Source organism: Cucurbita maxima, unplaced genomic scaffold (assembly GCF_002738345.1).
Source record: "Cucurbita maxima cultivar Rimu unplaced genomic scaffold, Cmax_1.0 Cma_Scf00007, whole genome shotgun sequence".
NCBI lineage: Eukaryota > Viridiplantae > Streptophyta > Magnoliopsida > Cucurbitales > Cucurbitaceae > Cucurbita > Cucurbita maxima.
The window spans coordinates 4816066-4837595 of record NW_019272023.1 but is presented as its reverse complement, the minus strand read 5'-3'; the positions used below and the strand labels follow the sequence as shown (position 1 = coordinate 4837595).

General features: G+C 34.7%; 6 protein-coding genes across 7 annotated transcripts; 4 read left to right on the top strand and 2 right to left on the bottom strand.

The window, feature by feature from the left end:
* On the top strand, positions 1–601 carry LOC111482497 (calvin cycle protein CP12-2, chloroplastic-like). The gene has a single exon (XM_023128309.1). It carries the CDS (start codon positions 70–72, stop codon positions 454–456), a length of 387 nt encoding a protein of 128 aa, XP_022984077.1. The 5' UTR covers positions 1–69; the 3' UTR covers positions 457–601.
* A 1677-nt stretch (positions 602–2278) lies between these two features.
* LOC111482496 (bZIP transcription factor 53-like) lies at positions 2279–3671 on the bottom strand. Its single transcript, XM_023128308.1, has one exon. It carries the CDS (start codon positions 3036–3038, stop codon positions 2610–2612), a length of 429 nt encoding a protein of 142 aa, XP_022984076.1. The 5' UTR covers positions 3039–3671; the 3' UTR covers positions 2279–2609.
* A 1727-nt stretch (positions 3672–5398) lies between these two features.
* Positions 5399–8094, bottom strand: LOC111482490. 2 transcript variants are annotated; one of them, XM_023128302.1, is made up of 8 exons: positions 7881–8094; positions 7326–7694; positions 7173–7244; positions 6654–6721; positions 6365–6506; positions 5872–5952; positions 5676–5795; positions 5399–5590 (listed from the first exon to the last, which is right to left on the bottom strand). In XM_023128302.1, the coding sequence occupies exons 2-8, from the start codon at positions 7464–7466 to the stop codon at positions 5516–5518; spliced, it is 699 nt and encodes a 232-aa protein (XP_022984070.1). In that variant the 5' UTR covers positions 7467–7694; positions 7881–8094; the 3' UTR covers positions 5399–5515. The 2 variants fall into 2 exon arrangements, with proteins under 2 accessions (XP_022984070.1, XP_022984069.1); XM_023128301.1 differs by having other exon boundaries at positions 7326–7660.
* Positions 8095–12374: 4280 nt separating this feature from the next.
* Positions 12375–13444, top strand: LOC111482495 (universal stress protein A-like protein). The gene is made up of 4 exons (XM_023128307.1): positions 12375–12683; positions 12751–12860; positions 12978–13096; positions 13276–13444. The coding sequence occupies exons 1-4, from the start codon at positions 12494–12496 to the stop codon at positions 13343–13345; spliced, it is 489 nt and encodes a 162-aa protein (XP_022984075.1). The 5' UTR covers positions 12375–12493; the 3' UTR covers positions 13346–13444.
* A 470-nt stretch (positions 13445–13914) lies between these two features.
* LOC111482493 (GTP-binding protein SAR1A-like) lies at positions 13915–15760 on the top strand. Its single transcript, XM_023128304.1, has 3 exons — positions 13915–14328; positions 14511–14642; positions 15167–15760. Exons 1-3 carry the CDS (start codon positions 14200–14202, stop codon positions 15485–15487), a joined length of 582 nt encoding a protein of 193 aa, XP_022984072.1. The 5' UTR covers positions 13915–14199; the 3' UTR covers positions 15488–15760.
* A 3717-nt stretch (positions 15761–19477) lies between these two features.
* LOC111482482 (myb-related protein P-like) lies at positions 19478–21383 on the top strand. The gene is made up of 3 exons (XM_023128290.1): positions 19478–19728; positions 19815–19944; positions 20510–21383. Exons 1-3 carry the CDS (start codon positions 19596–19598, stop codon positions 21201–21203), a joined length of 957 nt encoding a protein of 318 aa, XP_022984058.1. The 5' UTR covers positions 19478–19595; the 3' UTR covers positions 21204–21383.
* The last annotated feature ends 147 nt before the right edge of the window (positions 21384–21530 follow it).

Below are 21530 nucleotides of genomic sequence, written 5' to 3'. Positions count from 1 at the left end.
TCCCCATGATTTATATCCTCTTTCAAGCTCTCAATTCAACTTCGCATTACTTCTTCCATACACACAGATATGGCGACCATTTCAGGGGTGAACCTCTCAAGTCCAAGAATCTTGGCCAAGGCTGTTGAGATACCTAAACCCCAATCTTTCAATGTTGGGTTTCTCCGCCGCTCGTGGAAGCAGTCGACCCAGTTTAGAGCCATACGATTGAGAGTTCCACCGGTTCACGCCGCACCGGATAAGATATCGGACAAGGTGGAAGAGAGCATCAAGAATGCAGAGGAGGCTTGTGCAGGTGACCCTGTGAGCGGCGAGTGTGCTGCAGCATGGGACGAAGTCGAGGAATTGAGCGCGGCAGCCAGCCATGCTCGTGACAAGAAGAAGGAGTCGGATCCATTGGAGACCTATTGCAAGGACAATCCAGAGACTGAGGAATGTCGCACCTATGACAACTGAGTAACGAAATGATATCAAGTTTTAAGTATTTTATATCATCTATATATTGATTTGGGATGATTTGTGGTTGTATAACTTTTTAAACCTGTTATTGTTACACAGTTAGCATGGATATGGCCAAAAAAAACCTAAAATTAATTGTAAACCGCTAACAAATATTGTCTTCTTTGGGCTTTCTCTCTCGAGCTTCTCCTCAAGGTTTTTAAAACAAGTATATACCGCTAACAAATATTGTCTTCTTTGGGCTTTCTCTCTCGAGCTTCTCCTCAAGGTTTTTAAAACAAGTATATTAGGGAGAGGTTTCCACACCCTTATAAATAATGTTTTGTCTTCTCCCCAACCGATATAGGATCTCACAATCCACCTCCCTTCAGTACCAACGTTCTCACTGGCACTCGTTCTTTTCTCCAATCAATGTGGGACCCCTTAATCCATCCCCTTCGAGACCCAGTGTTCTTTCGGGGCTAAGAGGTTTCCACACTCTTATAAAGAATGTTTTGTCTCCTCCCCAACTGATGTAGGATCTCACAATCCACCCTTCTTCGGTATCAGCATCCTCACTGGCACTCGTTCCTTTCTCCAATCGATGTGGGACCCCTTAATCCACCCTCTTCGAGACCCATCGTTCTTTCGGGACTCAGCCTTCTTGCTGGCACATCGTCAGGTGTGTGGCTCTGATACCATTTGTAACAGTTCAAGCCCACCGCTAATAGATATTGTTCTCTTTGAGCTTTTCCTTTCAGGCTTTCCCTCAAAATTTTGAAAACATATTTGGTAGAGAGAGGTTTCCACACCCTTACAAAGAATGTTCTCCTCTCCAACCAACCAATGTGCTATTTCACATGAATCATCCTCGTAAACAACCATAAAAGCAATTAAGAACAGAGTCGCTGGATTTTTATTCCAACAGTTCCAGAATCAGACAGCCCTAGATTATTTAAAAAACACGAGAAACAAGTGGCGGTTGCTTGTTTCATTGGTACATACAAGTCCACTCCAGCAAGAAAGAGAGGCCGTAGAAACTCAAACTCAAAGGCGTCACTTTTAGTTCTACATCTACCCCGCTTGTGGCGATAAGGCCATTTCAGAGAATATGTTCATTTTATAATGAAGAAAAGAATCAGCGTATTCTAGAAGAGGAATATAAGACGATTAAACACATTTGGATAAGCTAAATTGCCCACAGAACCAAGAGGAGGCAGGTCAAATTTGTGCATTGACAAGCAACAGAAGAATTAGCATATTGAGTTTTTTGGACTAGTTTGACGGATATCTATTAATAATCTTGATTATATCATTTAAACACTCCCTATTGATTAAAGGAGACAGTGTTTATAGTATTCCCACCTTTTTCCCATTAAATAATTCCCTACCTACCAACTCCACCTACAAATGTCGTGCGGCACACAAGGGTCATCAGAGAAGGGGTCAAAAGGAGAAGATCCGGAACAAGATTCCAGGAAGAATCCTGAGGATAAAATCAATTCTATCATTACTTAATGGATTAGTATAAAAGCCATAGTACTCATCTGGGGTTTCTCCAGCATACAATCTCAAGCATATTCTTTTCCCATCTCGGATAACCACGAACCAAAGCCAGCCCCCAGATTTGTTTATGCAACTGTAATGAACCAATTCAAAAGGTAAGTATGGCGGAAAGTTCCTGATAATCAAAATCAAATCTGTAATAGAGAGAGAGAATTGGACACAATTCATGCAGATAAGGTAGAATTGAACTCGGTTTGAATTGCACCAGCTAATACTTTAGCAGCAACAGTGGGAACAAATTTAACAGGAAACACGCAGAGCTCTTGGCATCAATAGTATTCAATACATAAGGACCAAATTCTATGTCATTGGTATCCAAGAACTTCTTGCGTTCAGCAATTAGCTAATGAGAAATCACTAGAGCGAATTCAGAAGAAGTCCCCAAATATAGATGGAATCAGTGTATCATTACATAACCAAAAACACATAAAAGTTCCATTTACATGACTAATTCAAACAGAAGATACAAAACCACTACTATATGACACGCAAACACAGACACAGAGCAGAATCCTAAGACCTGCAATAAATTCACAAACGACCACGGTTCCACTGGACAGAAGACTCGCAAATGTGGCGATTCTAACCGCTTTAAGAGGGACTCACTAACACAGGAACATGTCAGCTACGGGCAGAGCTGGCCGAGAGAACTCCCACGGCTTCAAGAGAGGATCGGGAATTTCAGGGATGTCCATAGCAAGCCCGCTAACCTCCTCGACGATCTGAAGGACCGAGTTCAGGGATCGCAGACGATCGGCCAGTTCTATAGCTTGAGCCCTGAGAACATTGTTCATGTTGTCGACCTGAACAAATGCTTGCTCCTTGGCACCAATGCTCTGCAGAAGCTGATTATTCGCCATTTGTAATCGGCTCAGCTCCCCCGTGAGGTCTTCCACTTGCTTCTGCTTTTTCATCCGAGATCTCCGAGCCGATTCTCTGTTGGATTGCATCCGCTTCCGCTTTCTCTCATCAGGAATGGCAGGTTGCGAACCTCCATTTGATCCGGGGGAGCTTTTCCTTGGAATAGATGCCATATAATTCTCTCTTTCAATTACTTCCCGCCAAAATAATACCAAGTAATCTCGAGTAAAAAGTTGTTTTAGTATCTAATCTGATAAAAATCAAATGAATCTCCCGATCTACAACTCAGGCTACCGCAAGAAGAGATCAATCAAATTCCACAGCGACGAAGAAGGCGATTAGTTCATGAGAAGACGTAGAACCAGTACAGAAACACAACCGAAAACGAGTGGAGGATACGAATACGTCGCCTCAGTAAAGAGAACGTCATAGAAAACCTAAAATCATCGAGGTAATCAGGAAAACCCTAGAAGGAAGTAGTAAACCATGGATTTTGAAATCAGAGCAAGAGAGACAAACACGGAGCAGGGGAAATGAATCAAGGAACGGACAAACAGAGAGAAGAACTACAAATCACAAATCAAGCCGTAGTCAAGAACTGTGACGAAGAATTGGATAGAAATCTAAGAGATTGGAATTAAAGAGGACAATGAAAGAGAAGAGAAAGCAAGGGAAAAGAAAAACGCAAGAACAAGGAAAGAAGGAAGAAAGAGATAAAATGAAAAGACTAGAGAAGAGAGGAAAAGTGGAAGAAGAAAAAGAGAGAGAGAGGCTTAGCTTAGGTGAAGACTGCGAGCGAATGGCGAGGCGAAAGAAAGTGTGGCGAGGCGCGGAGAGGGGTTTTTATAGGGGAGGAATGTGAAGGCTTAGCTTAAATAATGATGTTAAGATATTAAAAAAAAAAAAAAAAAAGTGTATTATAATTTAAATAATTAGTATTTAAAAAGTTTTAACATATTAATTTCTTTTGAAAATTATAATTAATTTTCAAATTTATCATAATCCCACAAAAGTATGTTATTATATTTTAAAATGTCACCATATATATTTTTATTTTTAAACATTCACTGAATTATTTAATTAGAAAAATAAAATCTTAAATTATGTCGGAAAACGATCTTTTGAACTTTTGTGCGGCCGAATAAAAAATGTGTGAGGAAAGATGCTACATGCTACAAATGATGTTGATAATTATTCTAAGACGAGACGAGAGAGTTGTAATGCTTGAGAGTTAAAATGGTTATTGTTGGACTCTTTAAAATATCGAGATTAAATCAATAAATAGAGAAATTATGATAATTTAAAATACATGGAAGAATTCACATCTGAATCGCATTTCAAAAAGAACCTCGGAAATTCAGAATGATTCATCTCAAATTTGACCGTCATATGGGCCAAGGCCCATTGAACTGCAAATACTCTTTGGGCTTGGGCCATGTTATTTCATTCTCTAATAGTCATGCAATGGCTCACCATACGCTCCATTCATTTGGTCAAACTTAGGCTCAAGCTTCAATCAAATTTTTGTTTTCTCTATTTTTTTCCCATATTATTAAACAAATAAATTACTTTTAAAAAGTAAAATATTTATTAAAAATAAAACTTTTAACTTTTTTTTTTAAATAATTTTTATATGGTTTATAAATAGAAAGAATTCAATGTTATATAACAGCTAAGCCAACCGAAGATATTGTGCCCACCATTGTCTGTTTTGGCTCAAAGTTTTAAAAAATGAGCGTAGTCAACCTCACCGTTTTGAAAATGAGAAGTTTCCACACACTTCCTAATTGATCATAGTAGTATAATTCTGATAATCTATGCAACTTCATCATCTTCGGGTCAACGTAATTTAAAAAAAAAATAATAGCTTCCGTCTCTCATATTGGTTTATTAAGATATAATATTTAGAGAATATATTATGATAATTAGTTATGGAATATATGATAGTCATAATCAGTTAATATTTTATGTTAGGATTTGATTAATCGAGATTTGGTTAGTTTATATTTTTCCCTTATTTTTTATTTTAGATATTAATTGTCGCTCAATCCTCTCAAGTCTACCACAAGAAGACATTGTTTGCTTTAGCCTATTATGTATCGTCGTCATCAACCTCACGAATTTAAACGCGTCTGTTAAGGAGATATTTCGACACCCTTACAAATAATGTTTCATTCTTCTGTCCAACCAATGTGGAATCTCACAAGTTAAGTAAAAGAAATCGATATATTAGATCCAATCCAATCGAAATTGAATACAAACATGAACCAAACCTTAGTAGCCTTTAATAAAGCACATGCTATTCGATAGGGTAATAATCAATAGAACGGTTAGGTTTGAAATTAAAATAAATAAAGTTTGCCCCATGCCATTTCAAAAGGTAAAGACAAAGCCATATCCAAATTTTAGTTAAAAAGTCAATTTTAATCGCAACAATATAAACCCAACCTTTGTTAGGTCATGCTTCCTTTACTTAGTTTTAAAGTTTCAATCTTGATTTATTTATTTTTAACAATTTTCTATGCTAAATATATTGGTTTAACAAATAAATAAATAAATAAATTCCTTGAGGTTGTGTTGGTTCAAATAATATTTGTAATTTAAAAAAGAAAAAAAAAATGGTAACAAATCATGAGTGTCTGTGTAAAGCTTAGACAATATGATGCGCTCTTCTATCATCCTCTTCAAAGCTCGAAATATCATCATCACTATCACCATCAGATTCCTATTTCTCGTACACAAATACACAATAACAAAATTCTTAGTCTTTCCCCCTTTTCTTGGCTTTCCAAATGTAAACTAAAACTCACCTCCTCGTCCTCGTCCTCGTACTGATACCGATTTCGACGAGCACTGTTTTGAATAGCGGTGATCGTTCGAATTATCACGTACATAGGAAAAATAATCCCACTGGCTCTTAAAATAAGAACCTAAATCGAACACACACAACAAAATAAGTAATATGCATTCCTCCTTCAATTGAACCGAATAGAATCGAGTACTCACAGTGGCAAGCGTAAATGGGTATTGTGCAGTGTCAATAGTAATCACTTCATAGAAATGTCTCACCAACAACATTAAAGTAAACTGCATAACAAAGGAAATTAATACAAAAATGTCAACTTTTTTATAAACTCATAAGGGAATCTTAGTATTAAAAGGGTAAATTTGTTTGTGAATTTTTTTAAGGGAAACAAAAGTAGCTAGGGCTAACTGTTAGTTTGTTGGGTTGGTGACCTACATTATACTAAAAAATATAATCATAGTCGAACCCCACTAAAAATATATATATATTAATTACGGCTGAACTATAGTTTATAGTTTAGATGAATGAATGTTATTAATATCTATGTTTAAATTTTAACCTATGATAGTGGGTGGAATTATTTAGAATAAAATAATGAAATTAGTGTGTGACATAATGAATTCCAATTATGTAGTGGTAAGTTAAACCCACTATGAAATTAGTGTTTGATAATTGAGTTCAAGAGGAACTTACAGTGAGAGCCACGGATTTACAGCAGGAAGCACCACGGTCAGCGGTGGTGGAGCAAGTGGAGTCCGACGCGCCGCCGTCTGCGGGTGGCGACGTTGGCTCTGCCGCTTCTTCTTCCTCGCTTCTAGGGATTTGCAAACTATCCCTGCCAAATAATTTTTTTTAATTTCATTTCCTTAAATGTTTTTTAAAAAATCGCCAGCAGAGCCGAGGAATTGGCTGTAAAGCATGTCTGGGTCGCGATTTAAGAAATTTCCCATTTCCATTACAAAGTGGAAAAAGAAGAAAATACCTAATAGTGACACCTGGATCGCCGCGTTGAGGCTTCTTAGAAGGTGACGTGTAGCCTGGTTCGTAATTCTGTAAGAACAAAAACAAATTTAAAAAGAAAAAGAAAAAAAAAACATTTTCTATTTTCGTTCATCCCTAGGTAATTATTTAATGTCTATACTTTTAATTCATAACAGAATTTTAAATTATTGTTTTAAAATTAATGTAGAAGGGATAGGCAAACATTTATTAATTTCTTAAATTAACAAAAATACCTGTTAAAAGTCGGGCATCTATTAAATAACGCATTAAAATATTTCAAGACGAAAATAGTAATATTTGAAGGGAAAAAAAAAATTGTATTTTTAAAATTAAAAAGTAAGAAAATAGAGACTTGAATACAAAGAAAAACACGAAATCCAGTGGGCAAGAAACCCATATAGATTCAGAGAGGAAAATAAAAAATAAATAAAATTTCAATTTAAAGAAAACCCAGAAACGCAAAGATCAGGAAGAACAGAGGAAAAAAAAAACAGCGAACCTGGAGACAAATTTCACAGACTGTGCTGCCTTTTTCGGTGCACCATCTCTGAATACAATCTCTGTGAGCGAACTGAAAAGACAAATTCAAATTCAAATTCAAATTCAAATTCAAATTCAGAAGTGGAAGAAGAAAAATGAATTTGGGGGTTACCTTAATGGTGCCAGAACAGGAACAGGGGGCTTCGAGTTGGAGGGCAGTTTCGAATTCGTCTTCGTGGCAGATCCTACAGCGTGAGACTTGGTAGGACGTTTGGAGTTGGAACTCCTCTACGTATAGAGACACTTCGCCCATCTTTTGTTGTGGTTCTTCTTCTTCTTCTTGTTTTTGCTCAAAATGCTCTGTTTTTATTCAAAACAAACTCTCCGTTTTTCTCGGTGTTCTTCCCTCTTTTGTGGATTCTCAGCTTTAAATAAACGAAAGGGAGTTGAATTTCCCAAACCACCCCTGGGGTTCGCTTATGATTTGTGATTGAATACTTCAACAGACTACGAACACATGGAAGGAAGTCGAGTCACATAACTCCGTGTGATGCGAGGAAATAACAAATCATTTATGAATTTTTAATTATGTTGGGAGAAAAAATTATATGAGATTTATTGTATTAATCAAATATGCACCCGACCCCATTTAACCTAAACATCAAATATGTCGAGTCTAATGTTATATTAATGTGAGTAGGTTAAATCAATCCCTTCTACTACTTACTTGAATTGTCGGTTTAATCCAGTGGGGCGGTGAATCCTCGAGAACAAGGGAGGGAGTGGAAACAGATTTTTCTTCCGTTGGGAATGGAAATTACATCCTGGTCCCTATCCCTACCTCGATCCACCTTACCCCACTTTTATATATATTTTACGGTTGGGAATTCAATCCTTGCAAATTCCTTGTAAGAATCTCCCCTTGATACTTATAAAAAATGTGAAACATAAAATAGTAATAAACAAATTGTTAATTATTTATAAAGAATTTGAAAGATTCAAAATCTTTTTCAATTGTAAAAAATATAGAAAAGATGTTTTTTTGTGTGTCAAACCCCATTGTGAAATATGCTTTAATTCATAATTGGAGAAGAATATTTGGATAACAAAGCATTTCAAATCCTTTATTCAGTTTTGACCCCTTTCTACACTCTTTTTAGATTCTTTTTTTTTTTTTAATATATTAATATAATTGGAAATTAAAATATTTGTAATGAATTAAAAAACAGTTATAAATGATTAATTAATTAACTAAATAATTTAACATTCTTATCAATAAATAAAAGATACAAATTATTTTTAAAGTTTTGACCTAACTAACCAAAATCCAATATGGAACCACCTAAAAAAACCTATCCCCACCAAAACATTTTTTAATTTCATATTCGCAAAAAATAAAAATAAAAATAAACATTTAATTTCGCCACGTCATTAAACGTGAACATAATGAGTATGAAAAATAATTAATTAAAATACGCATGCAAATATATAAGAGATAAGATGAGAAAAGAGATTGAGATAATATAATATTGCTTCAAATGGCCGATTTAATAAATAAAAGGAATAGTAGGGATAAATTCGTCTTTTGCCACGAACTTATCGTATTTTTGAATTTCTTGTTTTGCTGGAAAGGGATCAGGAGCCTGCGATTTTAAAATCAACGGTCGAGATGAATTTAGAGCGGAAATTCAAATTTGTGGGCCGGCTAATGGGAGCCCAATTTCATCGGCCCGTTTCGAACGACCGGGAGGAGGACGGTGGCCGGTTTATGAGATTCTGTGGGGCCGGTTTACTTTTAAAATTTATAAAAATAAATAATAAGATAACAGACAAATAAGAATGCGTGAAAAAAGCATGCTAATTACCTTGAATTAAAATCTAAGCTAATTAAAGAAGATATAAGGAAGAAAATGGCTTAATAATTTAATAAAGTAATTTTTTTATAAGGTGGGTTGGTCCAACTCAGTGACCGATTTGGTTTGGTTGGGTGCACCGAACTCTTGTTGCCGGCCCAGCAGGCCAACTCGTTGGTTCACCTTTTTAATTTATTTTAAAAAAATATTATTTATTATTCTCTCAACCAATTTACCACCATTTGGCTTTGGCGTTACCGCCAATAACGTAACTTCTCATTATTTAAATTAGTACCATAATAATTAAAATTGTACTATCTTACCGGAAAACTAATTACTATAAATATTACTGTAATAATCATAAACCCAACTTAACTTAATAATGAGTTGAAAAAGAATGCCTAATAGTTCGCATATGTTAGTGCTATACCCGGATGTCATTTTCGAGATTTGTTGAGTCATATAGCCTAGAAGCTTAGGTTCTGGAGGTGGGTGAGCAAGCCCATCATCTTTAATGAACTTTACTTGTCAAAGAGAAAATAACAACTCGGTCCGCAAAAGAAGTAGTCAATTGTCGACGTAAGTAAATGAATTAGCAGCTTTATCTCCTGAAATAATCAATAGGTTTCGGACGGCGGTAATACAGTGGATGCAAGTGTTATCTGGAATGATTGGGCCTTCGGCTTGAATTGAACAGTTTGATTAGGTAAGGAAAGGAGGAAGTTCTTCTACAATAAAAAAAAAAAAATTGGACCGTTAAAATGGTTTAAATGGTAATTAGGCCCAAAGTGGAAACCAAAAGATTAGCTCCAAATCCAATCCAATCTATGGCCTTTCACTTTCACTTAATGCTTCCCCTACCTATAAATCAAAATCTTGGACCCCAGTATTGGACCCTTGTTTTCATTTTGTTTTTTATTTACAAATTCATATTTATTCTATTTACTTTTTAGTATTTAATTAGCATTCAATTTTTTTGGTTTATAAATTTGGTACAAAACTACGTCAATAAATTAATAAAAATACCATTAAATTTGGTATTTAATCTAAAAATATTTCTGACAATTTCAAAAGTTTCAATAATATTTTTAAACTAAAAAAACAATCTAAAAAAATAGTTAGAGTTAGTTTTGGAGATAAATTATTAATACTCTCCTCAAAAATTACTCGAGAACATTTAATATTATTTTAAGCATAACATTTAATTATATAGAAGTGTTTTTTAATTTTTTTTATTTAAGAGAGTATTAATGAAATGTCTAAAAACTTAAACGAATGTTTTTTAAAAGTTAGAAGGGTATTTTTTAAATACTTTTCAAATATTCAAGTATTTTGTAGTATATATTCCATTAATTGTATTTGGAGTTTGAAGCTTAGATATTTTCTATAATATAGATATTATAAAAACAAAAGAAAACAAAATCATTATGAAATAGAATATCAGATATTTATTTCGCAATTGATTCAAAATATCATCAGACCAGTTTTCTTTTTAATTTTTTTTTTAATATTACAATTAAAGAAAGACTACAATATTTTTGATATTTTCCCCTTTCAAAAGTGGCTGCTTCAATTTTTTTTTTCTTTTTTTGAATTTTAATTTTTATGTAAACAAATACCAAAAAGTCATGAAAGTTAAGAGCCAAATTTGATTTTCACATCATGAAAATTATACGAAAAAAAAAAAACAAATTAAACCTCAATTATTGTTGGAGTAAAATAATATCAATTATTAATTTTAAAATTTATTTAAATATGAAGATTTGTCAAAGAAATATGTACTTATCAATCAAACATTTAAATAATTTTAAAAATATTTATTTTAATCATTAACATTACAAAAAGCTATTTACTGGTGTATACATACTTCAAATTATTGAAAGGTTAAACAATTGTGATTATAAGTAATAAAAGAAATTGTCAACTAAAATTTAATTTTAGAATATTCAATAAAAGAAAATGGAAACTTCATCTTTATCTCTAGAAATAATATCTCCTCACTGCTGTCCCATCAAAACCTAATCCAATTTGCACTTTTTAGTCCCTCATTTTGATCCATTTTACCATTCAATTTAAAGGTAACTATTTGATTACCAGGTTTTCATCTAATAATAATATAAATGTTTTATCAGAGTTGCAAGGGTTTCAAACCTTAACTATAACATGTTGTACTAAAGGCTATGTTCGGTTGGGTTGAATAAGATGACCCTTAAATAAGATAAGTTAACGTTCAGTCTCTAATTAAATAATGTTCCTATTAAAATATAATATTTTGAGAATATATCTTAATAATTAGTTCGGGAGTATATGATATCCTTAATCAGTTAATATATATTTTTTTTTTTTTTTGAGTTTTTAATAGTATATTTTATCTTATTTTACTTATAAGATTTAGTTAGTTAATATTTTTTTATTTTATTTGTGAGAGTTAGGATATTTTATATTAGGATTTGATTAATAATCTATTTTATCTTATTTAAAAGATTTAGTTAATATTTTTTCTTTATTTTTGGTAGTTAGTTATTGGAAGTTAGTTAGGAGTATATTTTATCCTAGGATTTGATTAGCGAAGTGTTTTATTTTATTTACAAGATTTAGTTAATTATTTAATATTTTTTTCTTTATTTTTGGGAGTGGTAAGAAGTATATTTCAGTATATTTTATCTTATTTACAAGATTTAATTAGTTAATATTTTTTTTTTTGGAGTTGTTAGTAGTATATTTTATTTTAGAATTTAATTAGCCGTATATTTTATCTCATTTATAAGATTTAGTTAGTTATATATTTGTATTAGTAGATAGTTTGTATCTTATTTAAACGTCTTAAACATTAATGAAAATCATACTTTCAATCACATTTTGTTTCTCATTCTTAACCGTGCTTAAGGTAAATAAAACTCTAGCTCCTAAAGTTCACTGCTTTGACTCCAATTGTTCTAATTTTTCATTTTTATCGGAACATCTGGTATTTTATTTTATATTCACATCAAAATTTATTTATAGGTAGTAGTTTTATTTTATTTTATTTTATTTATTTGGACAACTTGTACTTGTAGGACATGGTATTTGAATAAAAAAGAAAGTAATTGAAAGCTATTTGAATGAGATGTGATGTGTGACACATTTCATAATATAACTTTAATAATTATTGTTTTTGGCTGGTTTCTTTTAATATCAGCATTAAACTGATTTTTTAAAATTATTTAATTAATTAAAAATTTATTTAAAAAATATCAAGGGGCTTTTGTGCTCGGATAAGCTGTTACATTAAAATCACAGAAATAGAAACGGATAGATTTAAATTCGTCGCTCAATGGATTCAATAAAATTATGCATTTCGCCCTAAACAAAAATGGGTTCCGCTGTCTCATCCAGAACCTGAGGCCAATACACTTCTCCACGCCATATATATACACAAACATTACGGGCGCTATTATCATCTCAATAATTTACATTAACTCAACCGAATCCGGTGAAGAAGGCGATTATGGAAGCCGCGAAATCGTTGAAGGCGAACGGACAGAGGATCGTGGTTGCTGTAGACGAGAGTGAAGAGAGTATGTTCGCCTTGCAGTGGTGTCTCTCAAATCTCACTTCTCCAGATACCAAAAACACTCTGATTCTCCTCTACGTCAAGCCGTCTCCGGCCATTTCCATTTCCTCCTTCGATGCGCCGGGTAAAATTTTTCGATTCAGGCATCTGATTTCGTGAATTTGAATTTTGACGGTTTGTTTGTACTTTAGGCTATGTGTTTTCGAGCGATGTGATTTCGGCGATGGAAAAGCAAGGCAAGGATCTGGTTAGCGCGGTGATGAAGAGAGCCGAAGCAGTATATGCTAAGTTTAATACGAACGTAATGGATTGACTCTCTCTGATTTCTAATCTCTGATCTGTGATCTGTTTAGTTTGATTGTTTTTGTATGTGTTAATTTTCTGAGTGGCATTTTGTCGAACACCTATTATGTTGCAGGTAGATTTGGAGAGAGTAGTAGGGAGGGGAGATGCGAAGAACGTGATATGTCGTACTGTGGAGAAGCTTGGAGCCGATACCTTGGTTATGGGATGCCATGGTTATGGTTTCTTCCAGAGGTCCGTTCAAATTTTTGGCTATCTCATTTCTTTATGTTCATTTTGAAATTCCTCTCAAGAGCAAAACGTTTCTTAATATATGTGTGAATAATTTTTGTATACTAATTACGTCACGCCAATATTAAGCAACAAAATATTAGGTAGGATGGATACTCACTTATGTTAATTTGTGTTTGCAGGGCACTGCTTGGGAGCGTGAGTGATTACTGTGCCAAATATGCGAAATGTCCCGTTGTTATTGTCAAGTAACCTTAGAATTCCAAGCAAAGAAATTAAAGCTCTTAATTCTGATGTAATATAGCTTCATCAAAGTTTTAAGGAAAATGAAGGAGAGCTTCAATTTATTTTCAGAACCTTTGAAATTAACCTCTAAATTTAAATTACTTAAATTTCTTAAATTTACTTCAAATATTTTAAAGTCTAATTGATAATTGGGTACATAGCAATAAATATATATATATATATTACAAAATTTAATTGTTTTGTTCCCTTCGATTTTGAGGTGCACTTAGTTGCGTCGAGTCTTCAAATTGATAAAAGAACCATCAATTTATACCCTAAAATCGTTGTCTCCATCATCTTAAATATTACTCCATTAATGTCTCGATTCAGATTGGAATTATAATTATATTTTACATTTTTTTAAGTCAAATAAAAATTTGTGACATATTAATATCCAATAATAAAATAAGAGTTATATTCAATGATTTACCTATAAGATTAATATTATATTCATAATTCAATTATTTAAATCATAGAGGAACGTTCAAATACTCCCTTGATATTTAAAGAAATAAAAAAAAGAAAATTGGAGGACTATAAAATTAAAAATTTAGGTAAATTGGGAAGAAACAGGAAATGCACGCGAAATTCACAAACGAGAGCGGTCTGATTTTACATTACAGTTTACACCCAAAAGAAAAAAAAAAAAAAAAAAAATTGTATTTTCGATCCGTTTCGTATTCTCATATTCTTCTCCGTCCAAACTCCAAATTCTCTCCTCGGATCGAAGCCCACAACCTTCCAGATTCCTCAATCTGCCCTCATCGGCGACCTAGATCCCCTTCAATTTCCCTCCGATCTGCTTCCGTTCGACTCCACCAATGTTCCTCATTGACTGGTTCTACGGCGTCTTGGCCTCCCTCGGTCTTTGGCAGAAGGAGGCCAAAATCCTGTTCCTTGGCCTCGACAATGCCGGAAAAACCACCCTGCTTCATATGTTGAAAGACGAGGTTTGATTTCTTCGATTTCAGTTTCGCGATTTGGGGGAAACTCTGTGTTTTATTTGTTAAACGTGAGGGATTTTGGATTTGGCTGAGGAAATGAAATAATTGGAGATTTTGATTTGTTTCTCATGGCGTGGCTTGGTTATTGTTCTTCGTTTGTTTTTCTTTTTCTGGTTTTCTTGTTCTAGAGGTTAGTTCAGCACCAGCCTACACAGTACCCGACGTCCGAGGAGTTGAGTATTGGAAAAATCAAATTCAAGGCCTTTGATTTGGGTGGACATCAAATCGCTCGTAGAGTCTGGAAGGATTATTATGCTAAGGTAACAAAACTCGGTTCTTCTTCTGAAATTCGAGCTTATTGTATTTCCATTTTCAGTTGTTTACTTTGCTTTTGTGGTGACTTTCTTGGGCATTTGGTTCTGTTGAGGAGCACTTTCATATCAAATGAAGAACTATCGTTTAATTCCAAGCTGATAGTTAGTTTGGTATCCTTTGATTTCCATGAGTTTAGGTATTTGACATGTCCACGATGAAAGAAAAATGACACTAGTTGTTCCTTCTTGAGCTGCATAATACACGTTCAGTTGTTTATCTTACTTCTTGATGTGTGATACTCAACTTATCAGTAATTTGTATCAGTCTCTAGTTACCAACAATTTGCTCACCTGCTCTTAGCATTTAAAGATCACATTTAATAGTAATTGCTTTGCAGGGGAGTGATCTTCCCCATAGTTCAGTGTAAGCATTGAAAAGAAACTATATATGATATGCCGAGCCCTGCTTCTGAATCTTTGAAACACAGTGATTTTCCTCAATTTGAAATGAAAAATGATAATTATCACAGGTAGATGCTGTTGTGTACCTGGTGGACGCCTTTGACAAAGACAGGTTTGCAGAATCAAAAAAGGAGCTCGATGCTCTTCTCTCTGATGAGTCTCTTGCTAACGTGCCATTCCTGATATTGGGCAACAAGATTGACATTCCATACGCTGCATCAGAGGAAGAATTGCGGTACCATCTTGGATTGACGAACTTCACCACGGGGAAGGGAAAGGTAAATCTGGCTGATTCGGACGTTCGAGCATTAGAGGTATTCATGTGCAGTATTGTTCGGAAGATGGGTTATGGTGATGGATTCAAGTGGATGTCTCAATATATCAAGTAGTAGGTGAGATTGACAATGGTATGTGATACAATTTCGTGAATTAATGAAATCCCACTGTCCGAAGCCCCTCCGAGTCGATTGGAGTTTGATAATATTGAGTGTGTGTTAGAGGGAGGGGGTTTGAGTTGAACTTTTCTTTTTTGTTTTGCTTTCAGATGATGTGTGGATGGAGGAGGGAGGAGGGAGGAGGGAGGAGGGAGGAGGTATACTCATGGCTTATTATGTAAAATTCAGTTCCTATCTCAAAGTTTATTGTTCTTGACATTCTCATCTCTTGTTCTTTGTTCATCTGACTCGGTTAGGACCTGCTTTTCTTCTAATTCTTGTTTATCAGCACCAGTTCTAAGTGGAAGGTCTGATAAAGTAAAAATTAGATTAGAAGCTTTTTTGTTTTGTTTTTTTGTTTTTTTTTTTGAGTTCTGGATAAGAAATCACGGCCGATTGCAAGACTGGTTCCAAAACTCTTTGGTTTTTGCGGAATTAACCGCCCCACATCTCTTCATAAGCGCCATTCTCACACCCTCAGTCATGCAACACCTCCTTGTCTATACTTTTAATTCATAACAGGATGCTTACCGACGTATCTCAACCGACGACACCAGTTCCCTTCTCTTCCGAGACAAGATTCGACGTGGTAGGGGAGGTATCAAAGCACAAGGGGTGTCACTGTCGCCATTGGTAGCGGAATCGAGCAAAGGTGTAGTCGGAAACGGATCCACGAGGGAGAGATTCGTCAGGGAGTCGGGTTAAGAAGATGAGATCCACATGTTGGACATTCGGGTCGGGTGGCCCACACTAGTGCAGAAACCGCAGCCTAGAAGCACATGGCCCGGATCGAACTCGTGCAGTCTAGTTCGCGTGAAGCCCGTTTTGCTCGTTGACCTCGAGTAACGACCTGCGGTCCTCACACGTTGTTGGTTTAGTCCAGCCCACCGATGGGAGTTTGGGCGGCCCCGCAGAAGCAGGTTGTGGGCTTTGAGAAGGTCCATTTGGAGGCCCAAGCCCAGATTAATATCCATGTGTGGAAGTTTCTGAGCGTGGTGGACGGATTTGGAATTAGAAGGGTTCCAATGGGGGAACATGGAATTCATATTTGTGACGTTAGGCATTCAGTGTCTCTACAGGCTGAGACATTGGGGATTCTCAAGTCTTGAATGGGAAATGTGACGGATTTGCCCCTCTTGTGAATTTTGTAATGCCGGATTTGTCCTTTTGGGGATGGGATTATTGTTGCGTTGGGGGGCAAAATTGGGATATTAAAAACTCTAAAATTTATTGCAAGAAAGTATGCTAAAGCAATGGCTGTTGTTTTAAAGCAGTGTGTAAACAGAATGAAAGCTAAAGTTTGGCATAAAATCGATGTGGGGACGTCCTCGCCCTCCAATTATTCCTCACAGAGAACGCATAGAGATCGAATGACAAAATCTCTCCCCACCTTGTATTTAATCGGGAATACTTATCATATGAAGCATGTCCCCACGAAATAAATAAACATTTTTGATCGAAAATGCAATATAAAACCACCTCAACTTGATGAATTCATTAAATAAAATGGGGAATCATTTGAAGTTTAGAAATTTATTTAATCCTTGGAGGGACAGCAGCAAAGGCAGAACATGGTGTGGGAGAATCAAAATCTTGTGCATCTCATTATTTGAGGAACTCCCAACAAGTGCATACATTGTTGTTTAAATTGCATTTGTAATTGCAAATTCCCAAATCCCCACGACTTTCCGCTCTGCCATTCAAGATAAGTATTATTTAATAACCCTGCTAATTATTTATAATCAAACTACCCACTCCAATGCTTGCATCACAAATGTTGGAGTATTTAATAACCTAACCCTCAAACTCCAATATTAATATTAAGATATTCAGTATTTAATTAATTTTGTAGCGTTTACTACCAAGGAATAAGAACTCGAAGCTCTGAATATAGAAGGCGTTGATTGATTCAATGACAGTGCTTACTAAGAAGTAGTGTGATTGTATTTGTGTGATGGTTTACAAGCATGCAAGGAGGAGCATTGTGGAAGCTGAAGGAAGGGAGATTGAACACGACGTAGAGACGACTAATTTAAAGAATGATATCCTGAGTTTGTAAGTAAAGGAATATAAAACCCAAAACAAACCTATGACAGTTTATGTTCAAGGTAGTGAAAATATAGTACAGTTTATGCGCAAAAGAAGGAAGAGAAACAAAGAACTATGTCATGTGAGAGGATCCAAAAGGAGTACAAGTACATTGGACCCAGTACTAATGTGAGTTGTCCATCATTAGTCATCGTGTCACAAGATGCTAGAGGAGTATGAGTATGTATACGGGTTTGACATGTCACCCTTGGACTTGGGATCGGCATGACTCTCTCTCTTTCTCTCTAGTGCATTCGAGTTAGGTTGAGTTGGATTGACCGATCATTCGCACACTAAACCCATACCTAACCCAAATTGAATCATATAAAAAAAAAAATCAACCCGACCCAATTCAAAAGTATGTCTAATCTAACCTAAGGTTCGAAAATGAATTATTTTTGGATTAGGAGGATGAGAAAAAGGGCTTAAAAAGGTTTTTAGGTAGGAAGGGGAACTCTAAAATAAGTGGGCTTTCGTTTTTAAATGATAACCTCTTCTTTTATGTTGTGTTGCACAAAAAGCGAATTGTGAAAGTACTTGCTTTGCTGGTAGGCCTACTTAACTTAAAGGCCTCTGTACCCATCAAAATCATTCATTCTATACAAAGTTTACTTTTTTATTCGTTCACACCAATTCCACAACAATTTCCAACATTTTTGCTCCACATTTCTGTCACATATTTTTTCACAAATTTTGCTTCCATGTTCTAAAACAACCTGTTTCATCAAATTAACTCATATTTTTAAAATAAAAAGCCTATTAAAACGAGTAATTAAATGAAATAAAAAAGTTATAAGTTCCTTTGAAATAAAATCAATAAAGTGATATGAGTTGGATATTTGGATCCTGATTTAATGTGGGTGTGGACTACCACTGGTTCCAATCTTTACATGACTAATTAAAATCAAACCATTTTGAAGTTGGGTCCCTACCAATAATGCTGTTTGATTTTCAACTGGGTCCTACCAATAATGCTGTTTGATTTAATTATTTCTTTTTTATCTTAAATTAAAACAATTATTTTATCTTACTCCTAGATTTTGAAGTGTTCAAAAAATGATTTTAAAGTTTACGAGTATTTTTTGAAATAAAATGATAATTTTTTTATTTATAAAATAATCATATTTAACGTGATCCTAAAAGGTTGGGTCGGTGTTTTTTTAGTAAAAGAAAAAAAAAAATAAATAATTAAATGATATCGAAGACATAAAATTAAACATTTGTAAGGTTCCAATACAGATTATATTTTATAATTTTTTTTATTTATATATTTTAATAAAACTTTAAAATAATTTTTATAATGAATTTTAAATTAAATTTTATTGAACTTAAAACACAGGTGAGTATGTCTCCATAATGGACACGTGAGAGTGCTTCCAAATTTTTCTTTTTTCTTTTAAGGTTGATAGTAGGCCACTTATAAAAATTATATTTAAATTGTATTGAAAATAATATTTTTATTTAGTTTTGTTTATATTTTTTTTTACTCAAATACGTACAAGATTTTGCCTGCCAATTGGTACGTTATATTATGAATTATTATTATTATTATTATTATTATTATTATTATTATTATTATTTTAGTACACACTCATCAACGGCTTATATTCATTCACAGTCCTTTTGCTACTCAGAAACAGGAATATACCCTTTTATCTGTAGCGATGAAAAAGACCAATTTACCCTCCGAAGGCAGAAACGACGTCGGTTTAATCCTTCCATTTATTACAAGTATTAAATTTATTAAATAATTATGTCCCATAACATCCACGTTTCCAAGTTGAACTGCCACGTCACTCCCACTCTTTGTCGCATTCACTTGCTATTATAAATACGTCACAGTATGAGACTGACAGTGTGGAGAGAAAGGGTAGTGATAAAATTAGCAGCTTGTTTGAAGTTGAGCGGGTGAAAAGAGAGAAGCCGCTTAATTAAGCGATGTCGTTTTGAATCTGGAGGGCAGGCGGCGGCGAGAATGGGGAGGAGGCCGTGCTGTGAGAAAGTTGGCCTGAAAAAAGGGCGGTGGACGACGGAGGAAGATGATCGGTTGAAAAAGTACATTCTTGCAAATGGTGAAGGCTCCTGGAGATCCCTCCCCAAAAATGCAGGTGGGTTCGAACCTCCCTTTTGACCCACAGAATATATTTTCCAAAAAAAAAAAGAAAAAACTTAGGTTTTGTGTTGTGTTGTGTAGGACTTCTCCGATGTGGGAAGAGTTGTCGACTGAGATGGATTAATTATTTGAGGTCCGATTTGAAGCGAGGTAACATCACACCTCAAGAAGAAGATGTCATTATAAAGCTTCATGCTTCCCTTGGAAACAGGTCAATTTAATTTCTTAACAGTTTATTATTAGTATTATTATTATAACTAAAAATGCTCTATTTTTAATTTTCTTTTTTTGGAAAAGAAAACAAAAAAAGATTCCATTTTTATCAATTGGGATTTAAGAAAAATAATAATAAAATTATAAAAAAAACACCATTACTTATGAATCACGTGTTTCACTTTCCCTTTTTCGTAACGCTCCGCTATAGTTCCCTGCCGTGTACAGTTCAATCACAATTTTGTCTATTTTTTTTATTTTATAATAAATAATATTTAGTGAAAATTGTCCTTTTACTCCGTGGCTCACGAAATCGCAATAATTCATTTTTCAAATAATTGAGACTAAAAAAGATTTTTTTTCATAATTTTTAACTTTAATGAGTAAACATGTTATATTATATTTGGTCAAACCACAGTTTATTATTATTATTATTATTTTATATGTAGTTGAAATCACATACAAAAAACGAGGAGTAATCATATTTTAATATAGAAAATTGGACAGAGAGAAGAAAATGACAAATCTGGTCGTTTTTTTAATTATTTTTTCCTTCTCTCTAGGTGGTCTTTAATTGCAAGTCATTTAACTGGAAGAACAGACAACGAGATTAAAAATTATTGGAATTCACATCTAAGTCGTCAAATTCAAACATTTCGTCGCCGCAATGATGATGTGCCGGTAATTGTGGATGAAGCTAAGCTCAGCCTCCTGCAACGGCGGAAAGGCGGACGTGGGAGGCGGAGCAAGGCGGAGGTGGAGGCAGAGGTAGGGAGGAAGATTCTTCCGATGCCGGATTTGGAGAGAGAAAGTTCTGTTTGTGGGGCTGTGGATGACACCACGGAGGAGAGGGGAAGTCCAAACGAGGAAACTGTTGACGACCCGGCAGAAGGACGACATGACGTTGGTGGTGGTTCTGTGTCGTTGGATTTTAATGAAGATGTTTTTGAGGAGGACGACATGTCGTTGGACTTGAGTGAATTATTAACTAACGTCGAGGTGGAATGGAACGATGATGCAGCTGGCACGTGCGAAAGCAATACCGCCACTGTTGCTGTCGTTGACGCCGGTACGGCGGAGATGGAGCTTGGCGGTGAGTGTAGTTCGGTTAGTAGTTCGTTCAGTCTCGACAGTCCCTGGAACTGGGAAAGCTTTGCCGGCGGCCATGAATGGGACGCCGTCGAGTTCGACGCCGGAGACGATTTCGCAGGCGGCGCTGCCGAACCCGACGCCGTGATTTCTTGGCTTTTGTCTTAATTAAAAAAAAAAAAAAAAAAAAAAAAAATCAACGGCGGTGCGGTCTTGTTTAGAGTGTTTGTAATTACAGTAATTGAGAGAATCTGTCAGATGTTGAGACGTTTCTTTGTCTTTTTGGTTTTAGCCTTCCCTGTCCCTCCGTTGAAAAATTTGGATGGAATAAATTATTACTTAAAAAGCTATATTGAATTTCCACGCTTCTTGGAAAAATATATTTAAAAAAAAAATAAAGAAAAATATTTTTTTATAAATTTTCTAATTACTTTTAGATTATTGAAACATTTCTATTCAAATAAAACCGTCAAAATGATTCCGAATGTAAAGTTA